The 20656-nt window shown below is 47.7% G+C and overlaps 1 protein-coding gene across 14 annotated transcripts in view; it reads right to left on the bottom strand.

Moving 5' to 3' along the window:
* Positions 1-13148, bottom strand: part of MAP7D1 (MAP7 domain containing 1) — a 58288-nt gene extending 45140 nt beyond the window's left edge. For 7 of the 14 annotated variants that reach the window (XM_079985225.1, XM_079985226.1, XM_079985231.1 and 4 more), the window contains exon 1: positions 12526-13147. In XM_079985225.1, coding sequence (XP_079841351.1) covers positions 12526-12589 — 64 coding nt within the window. In that variant the 5' untranslated portion in view covers positions 12590-13147. The other 7 variants (XM_079985233.1, XM_079985232.1, XM_079985228.1 and 4 more) reach the window with 5 other exon arrangements.
* Positions 13149-20656: the final 7508 nt, after the last annotated feature.

The raw sequence follows: 20656 nt of genomic DNA, 5'->3' as shown, positions 1-20656 counted from the left end.
GATTGAAAAGACCCACTGAAATGAATGGCCATGACTAACTTAGGTACATTAATTTCAATGGGTGTGAGCTGACTAAAAGTGAGTTGACCACAACCCATAGATACCACTCTAAACATTCACATTAATTAGTAAGGAACCTATGTCTGCCAAAGTCACACTCTCTAAACATAGGCTGAATTTGTTAAGGCAAGATTCGAACTGGGGACTTTCCAAAGGGGGAGCACTGATGCTGCATCCAACAGTGCAAATCAGGAACTATAAGGCTGGCTGGTTACCTTTAGTGAAGCTTAGTGCCCTCCCTTAAGGCATGGCTGCCTGATCACAATGACAGGTGTTCTCAGCCAGGTGTGAAAAGGTACACTTGCAAGTTAATCTGCAGGAAGTATTTGTGTGTTTAATGAGACGTGCAGTCTCTCTGGGCATACAAGCTGTGGCAGGGCTGTTCCCTGGGATGCATGGCCTTGTGCAAAGACAGGAGGGAAGGGGAAAGAACCCCTGTACCTTGGGGGCTGGGGGCAGGGTTGTCATATCGGTGTCAATCTAGGATCAGCTAGCTAGAAGATAATCAGAAAATGGGTTTCCTGGGGCTTTCTTCCAGTTTGGGAGAGGCCAAAGCAAGAAAAATCAAAGCAATTGTTTCCAAGATTCAGGAAGCAACTCCCCGGCTCTGCTGTCACTGACCACACCCTGAATCAGCATTTCACTATGTAGATCTCATTATCAGGAGGGATATTCGGTTGTTGGAAAATGACTGATGTCACTTTTGTGGATGTATTTTTGCAAAGCTACCCTGACCAAACTGGATTCTAGAGAGCAGGTTGGGCTTCAATGCATTTAAAGCTCACAACAATGTGCTCTTCTAATGCCCCACAACCTTGAGGACCAGTAGGTTAATGTGTGAGCTGATCCTATTGAGAAACATATTGGTGTTTGTTGTGACGTAAGGCTATAGAGCATTCACAAAAGCCAATGATCTCTTGAGGCTGCAATCATCAAGAAATTACGGTAACATGCATGTATGAACCAGGCTTTGCCAGGAGTCACATTTTTAAACTGGATTAAGAAACCCGGAATAACCACCACCCTTTGGTACAACATCCACAGAAAGAGTGGACACAGGTGTCCCTTACACATACATATTCACACCTTTGAATTCCTCTGCACAATGCATAGTTCTTATGAGAAGCAGACCTAACCATAAAGGTAAAGGTAAAGGTACCCCTGCCCGTACGGGCCAGTCTTGACAGACTCTGGGGTTGTGCGCCCATCTCACTTAAGAGGCCAGGGGCCAGCGCTGTCCAGAGACACTTCCGGGTCACGTGGCCAGCGTGACATCGCTGCTCTGGCCAGAGCCAGAGCCGCACATGGAAACGCCGTTTACCTTCCCGCTGGTAAGCGGTCCCTATTTATCTACTTGCACCCGGAGGTGCTTTCGAACTGCTAGGTTGGCAGGCGCTGGGACCGAGCAGCGGGAGCGCACCCCGCCGCAGGGATTCGAACCGCCGACCTTTCGATCGGCAAGCCCTAGGCGCTGAGGCTTTTACCCACAGCGCCACCTGCGTCCCAGACCTAACCATAGTGTGGGTGAAAAAACACATCCTCACTCTGCCATCAGCAAGGATATTACCTACTCATGAATAATGTGTCAAGAGGGCTAAAGTCAGCCCCACACTAGCAACCAAACCTGATGTGGTCAAATAACAGCTGGTGGTAGGAATGTTGGGACTAGGAGCTGGGAAACCCAGGTTCAAACCCCTGCTCAGCAGTGAAATTCACTGGTTGCCCTTGGGCAGTCATTGCCTCTTAGCCAAACCTACCACATAATGGTTGTGGTGAGGCTAAGATGGGGAGGAAGAGAACGATGCCTGCCACCTTGAGCTCTTTAGAGGGAAGATAGGATATAAATGTGATAAATGAAGGCAATCTGAAGTGCAAGGATATGTTCCTGTGTATATAACACAGGAGGGAAAGGAAGAAAACCCAGGTGGTAGGGGTGTCAACAAACCAGATGCTCAGACAGGACAGGTTAAAAGGGACCACTGGGGAGTGAGGTCAGCCATTTCCCCCACATTGCCCAGTATGCCACAAATGCCTTAATGCCCACCCTGCCTTGGGCTGCATACACACCACATATTTAAAGCACATGCTAGCCCAGCAGAAAAAAAAAGAAAGAATCCTGACTACTGAAGTTTGTTAAAGGTGCTGGGAACTGTAGGTCTGTACGGTGTGTACTCAGTTCTGGTTCTCATTTTTACTGTAGGGATAGGAAGGAGTCGTAAGCAGAAGTAAGCAAGCAGGAGCCATGTGGAGAACCAGGGGCTAGAACACAGGTATCCAACACAGTGCCCTCCAGATATCGTTCAGCTACAGCTGCTGTCAGCCACAGCTAGCATGGCTAGTGGTGGAAGTTTTAATTAGACTGTCAACATCTGGAGGGCCCCCATATTGACTACCCCTGGGGGAGAAAATCAAAAGTGATTCCCCCCAGTCATCTATTTGCCTGTAAGTGTGGTGAGGTGAGAGTCAGTGTGGTGTTGTGGTTAGAGTGCTGGAAGACCACAGTTCAAATCCTAATTCAGCCACCAAGCTCAGCCTAACCTACCTTGCAGGGCTGGGGTGGGGAGAACAATGTATGTTGGCATGAGCTCTTGATCCCCTAGTTTCCATTTCTTGTTATCCATCTGCAGATCGGCCATATTCAGAAACAGGATAGAATAGCCTTGGAAATAAGCTGACAAAATTTACCAGCAGGCAAAAATAAATAAATGAATGAATACATTACTAGTCTGCTGCAAGCTGGCAGAGATGGGGCAGAGAGGTCTGTCCCTCCCACAAGGCTGCGTACAGGGAATGGTCAATGTTCTCTAGCCTTCCCCCGCCAGCTCACTCCCTCACATGTAGTGGAATCCCATGTCATGTGTGGCTTACCGGGCTAGAGCTTAATTACAAGGGTGGGATATAGGTTATTATAAAAGTCTGTATGGTGATATTCATTTCTTTTTTTAAAAAAACCACACAAGCTAATGCATCATTTTACCTATTCAGGATAGTTCATAGCTGAAAACAGCAATGTAAAGTTTAACCATTAAAGAATTTTCTTTTCCCTTACGCCATAAAGCTTCAGTGTTTGACAGAACCAGAGTGAAAATTGAAATGGCAGCCCTAGTCAAAAAGGATCATCATTTTCTTTCCAGGCTTTGCAAAGCAGGGTAAAAAAGGCTGGGTGTCCCAAAGGCTGAAAAGAGTCAAGTGCACCAAAGAGAGAGTATAGATGTTAAAAAGTAACATCTGCTTTTCTCATTGTTAAATGACTACAGGGCAAAACGCTATACAAAAATAACAAGAAGCATTGAAGAGAGTTCAGATTTTCTTAACACCAATTGCTATTTTCTCTTGTCACATATGGGGAAAGGATTCGGTGTTTTAAACCCCTCAAGGACCCCAACGAATTTGAGCACAAGGAATTATTACTCTTAATCTCAGCCAAACTTTATCTAGCAAGCCTGAATAAGTCATCTGTCCGAGGAATTAAGTTTGCCAGTCCTACCTGGCATTAAGGGGCATTAAGGAGGATTTATCAACCTACAGGATCTCAAGGAACATAAGAACTGCTGGATCAGACCAGAGTCTGTCTAAGTCCAACATCTTGCTTCCAACATCACCCACCTCTGGAAACTCACTAACACACTATAAAGATGATGGCCTTCCCAGCTTCTTTTAATCAGAGGTATACTGCCTCTGACCACAAAGATTTGGAAGCTGCATTATAGCAAGTCAGAGCATCAGCACTAACTGGCAGCAGCTCTCCAGAGTTTCAGACAGGAGTCTTTCCCTGACCTAAGTGGAGGTGCCAGGGATTGAACCAGGGACCTTCTGGATGCAAGGCACGTGCTCTGCCACTGAGCTATAGCCCTTCCCCAAGTCAGTCTGTTGGTTCATCTAACTTAGTACTATCTATACCAGGGATGGGGAAACTTTAGCCTTCCAGTTTTGCAGGACTCCAACTCCCATCAGCCCCAGGCAGCATGACCAACAGTCAGGTTTGGTGGGAGTTGTAGTCCAACAACATCTGGAGGTGACCCATTTCCTGGTCAACACTGACAGAAGCTCTCTGGGGTTTCAGGAAGTGGTCTCATTTCCCAGCCTTCCTGGAAATGCTGGGATTAAACATGGGTCCTTTTGCAGGAAACATGAAAGTTAAGCCTTTGACTCGGCTGCTGTGTTGATTTACTTTTCCTCCAGCCATGGCAGCGAGTGGCCATTGTCTCACCTGAAGAGTAGTAGGGAGTTTCACACATTAATTCACTGTGTGAGAGAAAAGACTTTTTGTTTGTTTGTCCCAAACCAACTTCTGCAAATTGCCTTTAGATCAGCTGGCTCAGAGGTATACTGTTATTTGCTGGGGGGGGGGGAGAGGGAGGATGTCTCCCTCCCTCAAGATTTCCGGTCCATGGCAAAAACATAAGGAAAAGCATGTTTCCAGATGACAGCACCTCTCTGAGCGTAAGCAGTCAAAATAACTCTTTTTGCAGAGTGAAAGAGAATGTAGATTGCTTCAAAGAAAATAAACTTAGAAGAGAGTGGTTTTAAGAAAGGGAGAAATCCCTGAGGGGACCCTGTACAAAACTCAGGCTGAGTCTGAAATTGCCGGGCCGCTGAAGCATCCTTTGTGGATGGATGGCCTATGTGCGCACATGGAGTGCGCTTTTCTATACGTGCGCACACACATACCCTGGAGAGACATCAAGAAAAGATAGTGGAGGGCTGGAGCCATTCCGTACCTGTGGCTTGGCTGGGACTAAGGGGCTGCGTTTGGCTCTGGGGTGGGAGCCAGGCGTTGGCTTACACTTGGGTTAAAATATACATGAAGGAAAGCCAGCCAGGGAACCTGAGATGCCCTGCAAGGCCCGTCACTCCCAATCACAAGTGCTCCGTCACGGTGCAGCTTTATCCAAACTGAAAGACATAGGGAGCCCAGGGAACGCAGTGCCAGGGCTCCTGCTACTTCTTGGCTATGGGAAAGGGTTGGGCAGATTTAGAAGAACACCTTGGAAAACAACAGCAGGAGTTGCTATAGGGTGCCTACACATGCACACACCGCTCAGAAAAATCTGGGGTATAGGCAATTGTCACAGGACCACCTGGCATCTGTGCCCTGTCTTGCAGAAATCCAGCCACGATCCCCAAAGTGGAAATGGTGGTTGAGGGAAGGAGAGAGCACTTTGTGCACAGAATCATGTTGGAACAGGGGCTCCACAAACATGCACACCAAGTTGCCAGTGGCAACCCCGTGCTTTGAACTGGAGGGTAGAGCTGGGGAGAAGGCTCATCCCCATGGCTGCATTGAGCTTTAGAACTATTTAGAAAGCAATGAGAATCTCACTGTTTTCTAAGCACCTCCGAAATACAGTGGGGCTTTGTGGATGAGTCCCTTACTCCCAGCCTCCACCAGATCCAACGTGTCCCCAACTGGGCTTCAGAGGTGCTCAGAAAGAGGCCTGCAGACCAAATAGTTAGATGTATTAGGCAATGTCAAGCAAGTCAAATCATACACTGGCTGCATTCACACATAAGGCAATGGTTTGTTTTAACCATGGGTTTGTTCAACAAACGCCAAGCCACCTCACAGATGACCAAAGAATCCATGGCTTATTCCTACACTTAGCTTGTTTTCCATCAGATCTTGTCACATGCCTCTGCAGCCTGAAGCACCTCTGGAGAGGGGTCACCAAAGACACCATAGTTAAGGTGCCACTTGGGTTCAGTCGTACACTAAACGATAGTTAAAACAAGCTGCAGTTTGCAAGCCAACAACAAATCATGGTTTCACAGCATGATTTGTTGGCAGGAAACAAGCCATAGTTAGTCTACTGAGCTGGGTTTGCACGTTTAAACAAACCACGGTCAAGTGAAACAAACCATAGTTCAGTGTTGTGTGAACCAGGCCACTAAATAGCTCCTTTCTCCCAAAGCACTTCTACCAGAATTTTTCACAGCCCTACCTGGAGATGCCCGAGATTGAATCTGAGACCTCTTGCGTGCACAGAAAGCACTTTGCCACTGAGCTGTGGCCCTTCCCCTGCTTTGGTGCTTCCTTGCAACGGCTTCCCCCGGAACACTGCTTGGCAGCCTAGGCATACCCTGTGCACTGCGCACAGATTCCACAACTGCCTGAGCCTCCCCCATCTGGAGATCATCGAAACAGGAAAGGAAAGGAATGTCCTGCTTCATTCTAAACAATGGAAGGCTCTGAATTTTTCATCTGCCTGAGAAACAGGCAGCTAGGAGAGCTAACACAGAGCTTTGGTTGCTTGACAAAAGAAAGTTTGATCAATTAATTCATTAATTCAACCATCTGACGCAGCAATCTCGGGTTAGGGGTGACTCAGACATCTCTGCAAGAGGGACTGCCAGGTGGGAGGGGCTTGTTCATCTCCTTTTCAATCCTCCATCCCACAAAAGGGGCCACCAAGCCAAGCTTAGCCATGTCTTTTCTAACCAGAGCTGCTGGGTGGAGCTCATGAAGCGGACGCAAAGCCAGCATCAGGGCAAACTCTTGATTATTCAGCGATCACGCTGAGTGTAGATTTGGGGCCTGATCACTTGTTCCCTACCAGAATGATTGCAGAACAGCAGCAAAAAAGGGTTGGGATTGGTGGGACTGTAGTGTCCAGGACTGCTCAGCAATACTCCAAGCTGTCTCCTGTTTGTAGCTTAGGAAGCTGCCACATATCTGGTCAGGCTATTGCTCCATCTACCCCAGTACTGCAGGGGGACAAATGCAGCTTGGGTGGATTCAGAAGAGGACCAGAGAAATGCACAGATGGTAAGGATATCAATGGCCATGTTCTACCTCCACTGCCTTAGACTTCCAATTGCTAGGTATCACAGGTGGGGAGAGAGCTTTTGCTTCCGGGTTCTCTTTGTGAGTTGCCCATTGGAATCAGTTTGGTCACTGCAGGAGCAGGATGCTAGGCTAGGATTTGGCCTGACCCAGCAGAAAAGCTCTTCTGATGTTCAGGCTTGTGAAGACTGTTCTGTGTATTTCTTACTAGAATCCTGAGATCCACATACTGAAGCCAGCTGCAAAAAACAAACATTCAGCGTTCAAGAATTCTGGGCCTGGGAAGCTATTTTGAGCAGCAGAAATGGCCTGAACTCAAAGTCCTTCCACACAGACATCAGTTACTGGCGGAGTAAGGTGGACCAATGGTATGACTCTACCTAACACAGCTTCCTAACTCCCTAATCTAATGGAAGGTCTGGATGGATGGTTTGTAGTGCACAAGGCTACAGATGGGAACATATTACTAGGCTGGAGGAAGGGCTTTAGGTCAGTAATGGAGCATCTTCAGCAGTTCTATTCCTTGCACACACACACACCACCATATGACTCCAGCCCTGGGTTGGAAATCAAGGAGCAATAAATGAGTTGCTTCAGCTGGGGTAGGGTGGAAATGGAGCACCTATTTGGCTGGGGTGCTGCTGAATACAAGACCCAACCAAGAGGCCCACAAGGCTCATCCTCAGGCCTGTGGAATAGTCTTTTCCACTGGATATCTTACTGCAGAGGTGGGTAGATGGGTGGGAAGCCTGTGGCCCTCCAGATGGGGGTGGACTCCAGCTCCCATCAGTCTCAGTCAGAATGGGTGACCGCAGATACAGTCCAAGAACACCTGGGGGGCCACAGGTTCTCCACCCCTGCTTTATGCAGGGAAGCCTATCGTGGGAAATGTCTGGTCCCACACTTCAGTCTCCCCATCCCCCACCAGCAATCTCTGTTCACCTTGTATTTACTTTTTCTAATCTTCTAATATGGCGAGGGGGATCAATAAGGTTTTGGCCAGGCTGAGACTAGAGCAAAGGCTGGTTGTCTACCTTGAGCACTGAGCTAAAAATGTGAAGCATGAAAAAATCACCCAGGCCGACTTGTCAAGGGAGGTGAGATCAATTCAAAACATCATACAACATTCCTGATAAACAATTCAGTTTTGAAAGTATTAACACATTAAAACAGGCAATGTCAACCTTGATTTGCGGCTGCATAAGGGGCTGGAGCCACAGCTCACACAAAATAGGGGAAACTGATAAGCAGCAACACAGATGAGATGCTATGCCAACAAACAATTTCAAAAATGGCCTTTTAGCGAGCACATTGCAGCTGTGGGGTCCCGATCCTGATAGAAGCTCAGTTGTGGGATGGGGTGGGGGCCTTAACCCTTTGGCCCCTGCTGAAGTCCAGATTAGATTTCACCCCCAGTTCAATGTTTGCTGCTTACTTTGTAAAAGTCATTTGTGCATCTCATCTAGTTTGGCAGAGAGAGAGAGAGAGAGAGAGAGAGAGAGAGAGAGAGAGAGGAACCTACGAACCTAACACAGACTCTCCCAGGCTACAGTTTCACCCAGCTCAGTATTGTCTGCACCAGGGATGGGAAACCTCAGACCTAGGGGACAAACGTGGCCCTTCAGGTCTCTCCACCTGGCCCTCAAAATTCTCCTGAAGGTCACATGCCTCATCAGCCCTGCTGGAGTGTTTCTGCCTAGCTGGAATGTATTTCAATGCATAGATGGAGAATTTAGAGGGGTTTGTGACATTTACACCAGTATTTCTCCAAGTGATTTTGGACTACAACTCCCATCACCCCTAGCTAGTCAGGGATGATGGGAATTGTAGTTGCAAAACAGCTGGAGAGGCCTAAGTTTTGGAAACACTGATTTACATTATCTGTTCCATCCATTTTTTGCCTCTGGGCTCACATGTGGCACCCAGAAGGTAGCCCAGGAGAGAATGTGGTCCTCAGGCTGAAAATACCGCTAGTTCACCACCCCTGATCTAGTGGCAGCTTTCCATGGTTTCACACAGAGGTTCAGATGCTGGGGCCTGAACTTGGGACCTTTGGTATATAAAGCATATGCTCTATGGTTGAACCACAGCAGTATTGTCTGCAATGACTTGGCAACAGTTCTACTGGGGTTTTTCCCAATAGTACCTGAAGATGCCAGGGATTGAACCTCGGACCATCTCCATGCCAAGCAGAAGCTCTGTCACTGAGCTATCTCATCCCTAGTGCACATGCACAGAGAATCCTGCGCACAAACATTAAAATGCATCATGCGGACGTGGTACAAAATCCTCCATTTCACACACTATAGATGCTGAGATGCACTCTGAACTGTAGGGCAATTATGGTTTTCTATCCTATCTTTAAGCACCGCCTTGGCTTTCAGATCCATGGAGGATAAGCTGCTGCATAGGAAACAACGTAAGGAGCAGGCAGAGGAAAGTGTTATCCTCAGCATGTCAACAAGCATGACCCCATGATCATGCTGCAGGATGTTGGAGGCTATGAGCTTCCCTTCATATATACCATCCATCACCAACACACAGCCCACATTGCTTAAGACAACTACAAGTCATACTATAGGGGCAAGATCCTGCATTGCCCACACACAGGCACACAATTCAGGCCCAGAATACAGCAACGCAGAGTTCTCCAGCCCCATAGCTTGGAATGGTGCAAACAACTGAGAGGTCTCTCCAAGGGCATGGAAATGATCTCCAGGCACTTGAGAGAGAATCAAATTAGCACCAAGGGGGCCTCCTGTCAAGCAGCCTCTTAGGAGAGGGGGGAGGGAGGGGGGAAGCACCACCAGGCCACATTTCCTTGCGGCCTTTATGCTGTTCATATTCCAGCCTTTGCCTGCATGTTTCCAGACATTTTAAATCCCACAGTGTGCAGTTAAGTCTGGCTCCAGATCACCTGTGAGGTTTCTATGGGAAGTAGCAACTTGGGGGGTGGGAGTGGCTTCTTCCACCTCCATACCTCAGAAATAGGGAGCTACTTCCCATTGCTTCTCCCTAAGTACACACTTTAGAAGCCTGGAAATTTGGGCCAGGCTTTTCCAAACCTAAAAAAAATAATTAAAAATGAATCCAACCTCATCCAGTCAAGCCTGTTGGCCTGGATCCAAAAACTGGGATTTTGTTCAAATTGATCTCCACACATCTGCATTCTCAGAGCGTCTGCTTTGCATGCAGAAGGTCCCAGGTTCAATCCCTGGCATCTCCAGGGAGGGCCAAGAGAGAACCCAGCCTGAAACCTTGGGAAGCTGCTGCCAGTCAATGCAGACAATAATACTGAGCTAGATAAACCAATGGTCTGACTCAGTATCAGTTAATTCCCTGTGCCTTTGTCTCTTTCTGCATCACCTCTGGGCTACCCCAGCCCAAAAACCTAAACACCTTCTCTTACCCAGCCCTTCCTACTTCCCCATGTAAAACCTCCGGTGCTTTCCAGTAAATGCACCACTCGCTGCCTATAACACACTCAACGCCATCACTGGCAGTGAGTGATGATAGGAAGTCCCCCATATCCCACTGGTTTGCCACTCCTCTTTCTTGTTGGTTGTTTCTTCCTTGCACTCAAGTCACCAGTTACTTGGCAGGAGTCAGCAAAACCCAAAATAAGACAACTCACAGACACTGCTTCATCTGGCCAGGTCCCAGGCATGCTATAGAGGCCTCAGAAGGCAGCCACACCCCTCCCTACTTAACCCAGCATTTGCCAATTCCATGGCCTTCGGAACAGCCCCCTTGTTACTTCCAGCCTACATTTCATTTGGCAAGATTACCCACTGCGTAACTACACCAAAGTACCGTATTTTTTGCTCTATAAGACGCACTTTCCCTCTCCTAAAAAGTAAGGGGAAATGTGTGTGCGTCTTATGGAGCACTGATCCCTCTTGCTCTCCTGACTTCAGTGATAGCCACGCAAAGCCTCTTGAGCGCAGTCGGAGTGCTCCTGCCTCTTTGCTCAAGAGGCTTTGCATTGCTTTCTTGTTTCTTGTTTTCCTCCTTTAAAAACTAGGTGCGTCTTATGGTCGGGTGCGTCTTATGGAGCGAAAAATACGGTAACAATTTCACTTCCCCAACATTCAGGGAACAAAACCAAAGTTCTCCAGTCGAGAAGAGATAGTTCCACTTTAGCTCAATCTTCCATCCTGGGGGGTGGGAGATATTAGTAGCCCCACAAGCTTCTGACAAAAGGCATAACCAAGAACTTCAAACCTTAGCAGTTCAAAGTAAGTTGCAAGGCGAACCTACTGATTCGTGAGATCCTTAACACTGGACTCTGCTTATTTGCTGTCATCTTCTAAAGCCTGTCTCCGAAACCGAGGACAAAGGAAATGGCCAAGCCCTTAAGTTTTCAAAGGAACTTTAAGCCCCAAGCTGCAGATGATTTCAGAAAGCAGGCCTTTAAAGAGTTCTGGACAAAAAAACAAAAAACAAAGCAGAACTCCAAAAAGAAACCCAGAAAGCAAATTCTCTACAAATGAAGCAAACACATACTCACACAAGCACACAAAACGTCCTGTCCAAATTCTAGCCAACACAGCCCACCCACATGTGCCGGCAAAAATTTCCAGGCTGTACAACAGAGACAGGATGTTGCCCTTGCAGACAAGCAGATATCTGCTGTCTAGCGGGAAAATGGCAAAGATTATCTCTCTCTATTTGACTGCACACGCACACACACAACTGGCAAGATGCTGAGATTCTGACAAACTTCACTGGCAGAGGACCAAGAGTTCCATCTCAAAAAGTTCCCCAGTGACAAAAAAATGACCCTTTAATTGGAGAGCCAGCCCCCAACTTTTCCCTCCAAGCGGCAGGGAAGTTTAATCCATTGTGGGGCTGGGCCCTGCCCCCCTTCCCTCCGGAGTCCACCCTCTCACAAAAACCCCAGTCGCACAAGCAAGAGCAGAACTAGGCCCACGACGGAGCCCTTTCCGTGGCCACCCCGGGGTCCTGGCCCTGGACACCTTCAAATTCGGCTAGGCTGAACTTGGATCGGCTTTTCTTTTTTCTTTTTCTCAACAGCGACCAGGGGTTGACCTCCCCCACTCACAAAGTCAGAAGAAAGGGGCAGGTGGTCTCCTCGAGGGCTTGGTCGCCTCCCAAAGGCAGCTGTCGGGAGGAATGCCAATCCGGGGTTGGGTAGGGCTTCGGACAGAGGGTTATTTATAAACCCCACATGAGTGACCTGTGGAAGGCCGGGCACCCCCTGCCTCAATATCACAGCAACGTGGCCTCCAACCGGCCCCCCTCCCAAAATGCCCCCTTCCCTGCATGGGGGATAAGGAATCCTAGTTAAAGAATCAATACTGTATCCTTCTTCTTCACATCCATCCAGCACCCCCGACTCCCCCCTCCCCAAAAGGCCCCTGTAGCAAATGTCCATCAGGCACAGCCAACCGCACAGACAAAATAGCCAGGCGATGAGTTCATGTTTTTGGAAAGGGGGGAGAACAATTAAGAGAACGAATGTTCTACAACTTGCTACAGCAAACAGACACCCCCGGACCCCCTTATCTGTGCTCACTCGCAGATCTGGGTGGAAATCCGGACGCAGATTCAAAGTCTGTTGTCGCTTTCCTCCTGCGCCCCCGCCCCGCTCCGCCGCCCTTTCAACAATTTGCAACATCATCCTCTAAAAATGACTTCTTAGCAGAGCAAATATTTACCTCGGATATCATCCGGCTGTTGCTTCACCGAAAAGGCCTTTGCTGCCTCTTCCTTCTTCTCCATGGTGGCTTCTGTGCTTTTTTTTTTGAGGAGGTGATGGATAGGATGGGTGTGATTTCCCTCCCCCACCTTGTCTTTCTCTCCGGGTTCTTATTAATCCCTCCCTCCCGATCCTCTAATTTCTAAAGTAAAGCAGAAATAAAACATATAATCCTATTAGAAACAAAAATAAATCAAGCCCTTCCTCTTTTTTTCATTCCTCCTCCGCCTCCTCCTTCTTCAAGATGATTCCAGCTTCCACCACAGTTTCCGGGCGTGTGGAGGGTGGAGAGAGAATATCCAACAAACTTGCTTCCCGCAAAGAGACTCATAAAATTATCTTCTCCGAATGCAACAATATTGGGGAGGAAGCCCCCCCTCCTTCAAATAAAAAATCCTTCTAATTCCCCCTCAGTGCTGCTGGAATTTGAAAGGGGGGGGATTTTCAGCCAGGGAGACTGAAAGCAAATCAAGGGATATATATATTAAAATATATATTTAAAAACACCACCAGATAAATCAACCCCGTCCCCCCCTTGTCCAGTTGCAGCAACAGCAGCAGCAGCTGATATTGCAAAGAGAGTTCCAACTATTGTACAGTCCCTGCCTAGTCTGGCCTCTGAAGCTGGGAGCTACCATGACCAGGGAGACAGAAGGGAGGGGTGGAAGCCTTGTTTTACACTCACGTCATGCTCACTTCAGCCCGACTAGAGTATAAAGACACATACAGTTGGGGAGCCGAAATTATTTGGACAACGTTTCAAAGCCCTTGGACACCGAAACTAACAGAGGAGCTTTGGGAAACCCAGATTGCCAAACGCACGCACCCCTCTTTGCTTTCTCCTCTTGGTCGCGGCCGTGAACATGTTGAGACTCTGAAAGGGTGACTCATTTAGCAAAAGGGGGAAAAGTTGGTGGGGGGGAGAGAAGAGAGAGGATGTAAGATGAAGCCTGTTTGGGGGAATTTCCAGGGCAGATGTGGGGGGCGGCACTCACCACTTCACTTCCTTTACCCGTCATAACAGAAAAGTATGAACAGGCACTAGGCGGGGGTGTCTTTAACTGTTCTTGTGAGGACTCCCAGCCGTGGGTCTTCAGTGCCACAGCTGGGCCTGACCGCGTGTGCAACACCACCACCCCATCAATTTGTCATGCTCTCCTCATCCTGATCTGGTGAGTAGAGCTGTCAGCTGTTGGGTTAAAAAATTACGGGGGGGGGGGGACAACAAAACGCCCGACCACTTCGAGCCAGGTGCTTCAAAGCATATTCAGAGTTGTCTTTATTTTCCTTTTAAACATTACCCAAAGGAAAGTGTCTGTGATCAACATGATCCATCCAAACACTGTTCAAAGGCCTAGTGTCATTTGTCTGAGAAAACAATTGTTTGTTTTGTTTCTTTGCTTTTAACAAGGGAATTAGTGGACACGGGATCTCTCCAGATTTGTTGGGACACCAAATTTTACCAGCCACATAACCTCCCCCTCCACACATATTTTTATTAGCTTTCAGTATAGCAAAATACAGATTCAGTCAGCATAACTTGTATAACCAGTGGGTAAGGAAAGTATGCACGTTCTACAGTATCAAGAATATGTCATTTCACATTTTTATTACTTTTCTTATACATGTTATTATTTTTCACTGATGGCAGCCACATAAAGAAAATGAATGAACAGAAGCCATGAGCATGTGCAGAGCGTGCTTTCAGTTCAGAATTGAACCAGCTTTCCAAATATGTAAATTGTTGTTCCCCCTTAGTTTGCACTGACCCTTCTGGAAAAGTAGCACCCTTTGCCTTTAAATCTACCTTAGATTAGATAAAATAAAAATAAATAACAAACTTGTAAAGTGCAGTTAGTAATTGTAACAAAACTATACTCCTTAACACTCCCACCACTTGTTTTTAGTACATTTTATAGATGCTGTAGGGATTCCCGTGCATATAGAACTGGGGTGTGGCAGTTCTTCAGGATTAGGGAGCATAATAATTAGCAGTGAAATCATCGCAGGATGTGGTCAATAAATCCAGGGTCCCACTCAGCAGAATGTGCAGGAAGACCTCCAGATGCACCAGGGTTGGCTTTCCTACATATTGAAGTGACAGTAATGCACATTGCCATTTAAAAAGCCCCGCCTGCACCCCCTAAGACCATTAAGTCCAAAATCTAACATTAGCTAAATGCACCATCACTGGGTATAATTTTGTGTTGGTAGCATTAGTCAAACAGGGAGATGGAGATCACATCTGTACCACCCATTTAAAGCTCTCTTGTGCCACTTTAAGAGTAAGGGTGCTGAGCATTGTAGGTCTGTGACAAAGAAACACTATGCTTTAAATGCATGGTGCGGATGTGACCAGCACTTCCACTGCCGCATATGAGCTACAGGGAGGGCAGTAGGTCAATGGCAGAGCACTTCCTTTGTATGCAAAAGGTCCCAGAGATCTGCAGTTAGATATTGCAAATATCTCCTGTCTGAGGCAGCTGGGTTCCTATCAATACCATTGAAACATGGCAGTAGTCATGGATAGATGCATCCCTGGCTGCCACAGCAATTCTTTCCCTCACCCAGTCTGAGGCTGTTTTGAGAAAAGCAGGACAGGGGAACCTGTGGCCCTCCAGGATGCTCATCCGCTCAGGCAGCGTGAGCAGTCCTCATAGAATTGTAGAGTTGGAAGGGACCCAAAGGGGCTGATGGGAGTTGTAGTCCACAAATATCTGGAGAGTCCACGGACCTGAAGTATAGGAACAGGAGAACACCCTTACATTCCATCCCCGGTGCAGACTGTGCCCAGAAATTTGAGTAAGTCCTTAATATTCCTCCTTCCCTGCCTTAAGACCAGGCATAGGCAAATTTGGCCCTCCAGATGTTTTGGGACTACAACTCCCATCATCCCTGACCACTGGTCCTGTCAGCTATGGATGATGGGAGTTGTAGTCCCAAAACATCTGGAGGGCCGAGTTTGCCTACGTCTGCTTCAGACTATAAAAATAATAGATTTGTGTCCAGTTACAGAGGAGTACAGTAGCTAAATAAGCTGGCAAGAGGAGGCTGTGGTTAAGGCAGAGGCGGGGGGGGGGGGGCAGCAATGAATGGAAAGACATCTGCTGAAGAGGTCCTATGTTGGGGCCTATGTTGGGGCCAGGAGGAGGATTGGAAAACTGTGGGGATTCCTTCCCATTCCATGATGGTATGCAGGGGCCTGCCTGTAGGACATGGCAGTGGAAGAGCATTAGCAACAGAGAGGCAGAAACACACAAGGGAAAAATTGATCTTGCTGGAGTGCGATTCAAAATCCAATCTGGGCAGTTTAGTACCAGGCCCTGTGTAACTGAGGAGGAGGAGGAAGCTATCTGGGGACAACGCCTCTGGGATGGGATTAAAGGGGTTGGATAATACGTGTGGGGCAAAGGAGACTGGAGGGACGGTCTGCAGGAAGCAGACTCTCCCCAACATGAGAATAAGGTCAGGCACCTTTGTGCTGATGTGCTGAAGCTCTGCTGGAAGAAAGTGGTGTGTGTTCTGCCCTCGAGAGCTCAGGGCAAAAGAAGACTTTTTTTAAAGTGCTTAATTCCCACTGTAGAAGCTTGCCACTGAGCAACAAGCACATCCAGCTGACTGGAATCTTTCCCAAACACACTAGCCAGGCAGGTTTCCTGATCCCTGCTCTCTGGAAGCATAGGTGCTTGAGCATGATTCAGATAAAAGGTATGGCTGGGCACCGATGAGTTGGCACACTCAAGGGGTTTCCTATTATCTGCAGCAGAGAGAGAGAGAGGAAGGGACACCACGTCATTTGCATGACACACACCAACTTCAGGTGCGGCTCAATAGGTGAGGGTGTTAAATGGGGCCTTTAGGTGGGGCAGCCAGTGTGGTGCCTTCCAGTTGTTGGACTCCAGCTCCCATCAGCCTCAGCCGGTATGCTCAAGGGTCAGGAATGATGGGAGGCTGTAGTCCAATAACATCGGTTCCCTCTATGAGCTGTTCCCAGCAGCAAGGCCAAACTCCAATGTTCCTAGAATTGCCTGGGTTTTTAACTGGCCCTGTCTTTCAACAGCAGCTGAACACCTGCAAACATTTAGCTGTTGATGCTTTCCCTGCCAGGGAGGTGCAGTGATGCAGGAAGGCTAGCCTGCTTCCGTGTTGGCCGAAAGATTCCTGCATTGCAGGGGGTGGGCTAGATGATCCTCGTGGTCCCTTCCAGCTCCACAGTTCTATTATTCTGTGTCCATGTGTTGGGCCGCAGTTAAAGCAGGGGTGAGGAGAGTAAGGCCCAAAGGCCAAATGGGGTCCTCCAGGCACTCTGCCTGGCCTTCGGGACTCCTTCCAGGCCACACACCCTCCCCAGCAACTCACTTACTTTGCATCCTCCTTAAGGGATTATGCCTGGCTGGAATGTTTTCTTCAATTCTGACAGTGTTTCTTGCTTGTTTGGATGGTGGGCAGAGAGGGATGCGGGAGCACGGAGAGAAACTAGCCTACTGTACAAAAGTAAAATTCATGTTTGCTGCTCTGCCCACATTTGCCTCTGGCCCTGCCCACCCTGGGAACACGGCCCCCAGGAATTTGCCCAGAAGGGAAGGTGACTCTTTAGTGAGTTTGAAAGCAACTCTTCCACATCACAGATCTCTAAACCAGACCTTCTTTCTGAAATCATCTCCCAATTCACACTTCATTCCTGCTTCTTCCTTAGAGAGCTTTAGTCCCTGGCAAGTCAACCTCTCTTAGCACCACCTGTGCCATTGCATCTGCCACCAGGAATAGCAGCTGCTGCCTTCTGTGCAGGTGTGCAGGTGACCTTTTCCTAACTGGCAGTGGTTCAATCCTCCCGCTTGAGTCTCCGTGGCTTTCAGGATGGAGAACTGCAACTTCAAGGAGCTCTCTGGCAATGCACAAGGGGCAGGAATTGTCACATTTTTTTTGTATTGGCTGTACTCCTGAGCCTTCAACAGCAAGCTGACACACAGAAATTTAAGCAACTGAAGCTTGGTGTGTGTGTGTGTGCGCGCGCATCAAGCTCCTGTTAAAGGCCCAGAGGCAAGGCCAATAAAATGTGGCAACCTAATCCACGTGAGATCCTCCACCCATCCATGTTTTGCAGGTAGGATGGGAAAGTGCCCGGCTTGTTTATCTGAGCACAGGAACTCCTGAAACAGAAAGTTCTGAGCAGAGGGCTGTTCAGATGCTACATTTTTCTGTATTACCTCACCCTTTGTTTTTGCTGGGCTTCTGTGCTTTAAATAGAAAAAAAAAACCTACACAAGAGGCAAAAGTCCCAGACCTGGAACTCATGCCATTAACAGCATCTTTCTGTCGGCACCTATTGAATTTCTGTCTACCACGTAATTGTGGCTGCACTCTGAATTGTGGCCAGCTTACCCTGATCCTACTTCTCTTCCAGCAGTGCATCCCTGCATAAGAGGCAAAGGTTTCCTGCGAAACTCTATCCAGCCCCGGCTGCCTGCCTGACTCAGCGCCAGGAGAATGTTGTAGGCAGGGAAGCAGGTCAGGGTGAAACCTGACTCGCCCGACAGAGAGACAGGCCTATTCCAGAAGCACATGGCAGAGATGAATGAGACAGACCTGCACAAACTTGGGGGAGACTGAAAATTTCAGCCACTGAAATCAAAAGGCATTTTCCAGTGGTTTGTGCTGGCAGTTTCAGCAATTTGTCACCATGTTGCACTGCAAGGATTGTGATTGCTCCATTGTGAGCCCAGAGGAGAAGCTCAACATCACAAAATGTACTCATTTTAGAAGCCCACAGCCAATAGTGGGCAGAGTCTTTCCCAGCCCCTACCTGGAGGAAATGCTGGGGATTGAACTTGGGACCTTCTGCATGCAAAGCATGTGCTCTACCACTAAGCCACCATGTCTCTTCCTTTTACCTGACCATTTGCTTCCTGGAAATAGTTCATGAGCCCAGGCTTGCTTTCTAGCTTTGCTCCAGTCTCTCTTCCTCCTTGACTCTTCATGTCCATCACCTATTGTTTCCTCAACTCCTTGCCTTTTAGGCTACTACATACTGTTTAGGTTGACCCACATGTAGCCATCCTGTCTCGCCACCAGCCCTTCCGGCACAACCATTTTCCTGTCTGCATAGCATCCAATTTCTCCTCATCTTACTTTTGAGACCTCAGCTCAGTTCCCCGCCTCTTCCATCATTTCCCCATCCTCCTTTCCTTTCTCAACCTGCTTACCTCCTGTGTATATTATATTCCCTCCCTAGACCTCTTCCCAGTCATCAGCCATTTGTTAGGTGAGTTTTTAATGCCAGCAGGATTCCCTTCCCTCACAGAAGTTGGACCGCAGACAGCTTTGTTCCCTGAGCAAATAAACATTCCAAGCTTTCACCGCAGCTCAACCAACCCATCCGCCTTAGGTACAAGCACAATGCAGTAAAGATTTTTCACACAACTCTCTTTATGTGTTTGAAGCACATGCCTATTATACCAAAACTAATGATAGCCATCTTCAGATATCTGAAGGGCTGTCACATGGAAGATGGAACGAGCTTGTTTTTTCCTGCTTCAGAGAGCAATCGGTTCAAATTACAAAAAAGCAGATTCCAACTAAACATCAGGAAGAACTTTCTGGTGGTCAGAGCTGTTCAACAGTGAAATAGTTTCCCTTGGGAAGTTGTAGACTCTCTTTCCTTAGAGGCTTTTATTAAGCAGAGGTTGAATGGCCATCTTTAGCTGTGATTCCTGCATTGCAGGGGTTGGACAACATGGCCAACATTATTTATCATTCCACATTGGAGATAGTGTGAGTTTGGGGTGTTGTTGTTTGCATTTTAATCTGGTGTTAAATGAAGTTCAACCACTGCTCAAACAATGTATTGAGGCACTACATTTGACTTTTCATGTCAGACCCCAAAGTTAGAATTTCATCAGGAGAATATTCTCTACCACACTCCTGCAGTGACAAGAGATTCCCTTTCGGTGTAATTTTCCTCTGTGCCATCCTTAAAGGCACAGTGGTCCTCTCTGGGCAAAGCACCCAGCTGCCCACATAATTCTGCCCAGTGATTCCCATAAGCTCAGCATGTTCATTCTCAGGGCTGACCTTGCCTGGTCCCTATACTTCAGAGGTGAGAGAAGAACAGCTTGCATCTCACGTGACGTCCTGGGGCTCTATCATAATTAACTCATAGATTTTTCCATAAGTCCCAGAAGGGCAACCGCTTTTGAGAGGAGGCAGGGCAGGAACTCAATCTACAGAAAAGCTATATTGATTGATTTTCCGGTCATTATATAAACCCTGCCGACTGGCTACACTTCCAGTCACCATCCCAACACACCACAGGCAGTGGCTGATGATAGCCGTGGCAGCCAGGAATATATGAGGGCAAGCTTTTCCCATATCTTTCTTGCTACTGTGCCAGGAAAAGCTGGATGCTACATTTCTGCCTGGAAGGATGCTGTTAATTACATTGGAACTGGTCCAGTAAAAAAAACCCAACAACTATCATTGGCAACCTTAATTAATCTCCCCTCCGTCTGTAGCACTTTCATGTTTGTTTGTTCGTTTGTTTGTTTTAAACCGCATGAAAATTCACATTTATTCTTGTACACATTAGCAGTGGAGAAGCCAGTGTGCTTTAGTGGTGAGGAAGTTGGACTAGGACATGGGAGAAAAGAGTTCAAATCCCCGCTCAGGCATCAAGCTCACTGGATGACCTGCAAAAACAGTAGCAGATCTCTGACCCCCTGTGACCCTGGACCTCTGTGAACTTCTTTCAAATAGGTTGCTTCTTGAATCTTGTAGGTCCCCTCGAGCAGATGGTCTTAGCAGCTTCCGGCTCCTGCAAGACTCCTGAAGAGGACTGGCAGCAATACAAGAGAGACAAAGTCTTCTCTCTCTTGTAGTCTTTGTTTCCAAGGAACAGAATCCAGAATGTGTAACTATGCAGGCGGTAGGCAGACTGGATCCTGAAATTTGTCAACAGCATCCACCCCAATGGTGACCCTGTGAAAGCACATCCCATTCCACTTCCTTGCATACAAGCACATGGCTCCCATTAATTCCACTGTTGGTTGTGGAGAGAGAGAGTGTGAAGCCTGCCCTCTAGCCCTGACGTTGGT

Source organism: Podarcis cretensis (genome assembly GCF_951804945.1).
Source record: "Podarcis cretensis genome assembly, chromosome: 8".
Classification (NCBI taxonomy): Eukaryota; Metazoa; Chordata; class Lepidosauria; order Squamata; family Lacertidae; genus Podarcis; species Podarcis cretensis.
The sequence above is the reverse complement of the archived record's forward strand: the minus strand, read 5'-3'. Positions and strand labels throughout refer to the sequence as shown.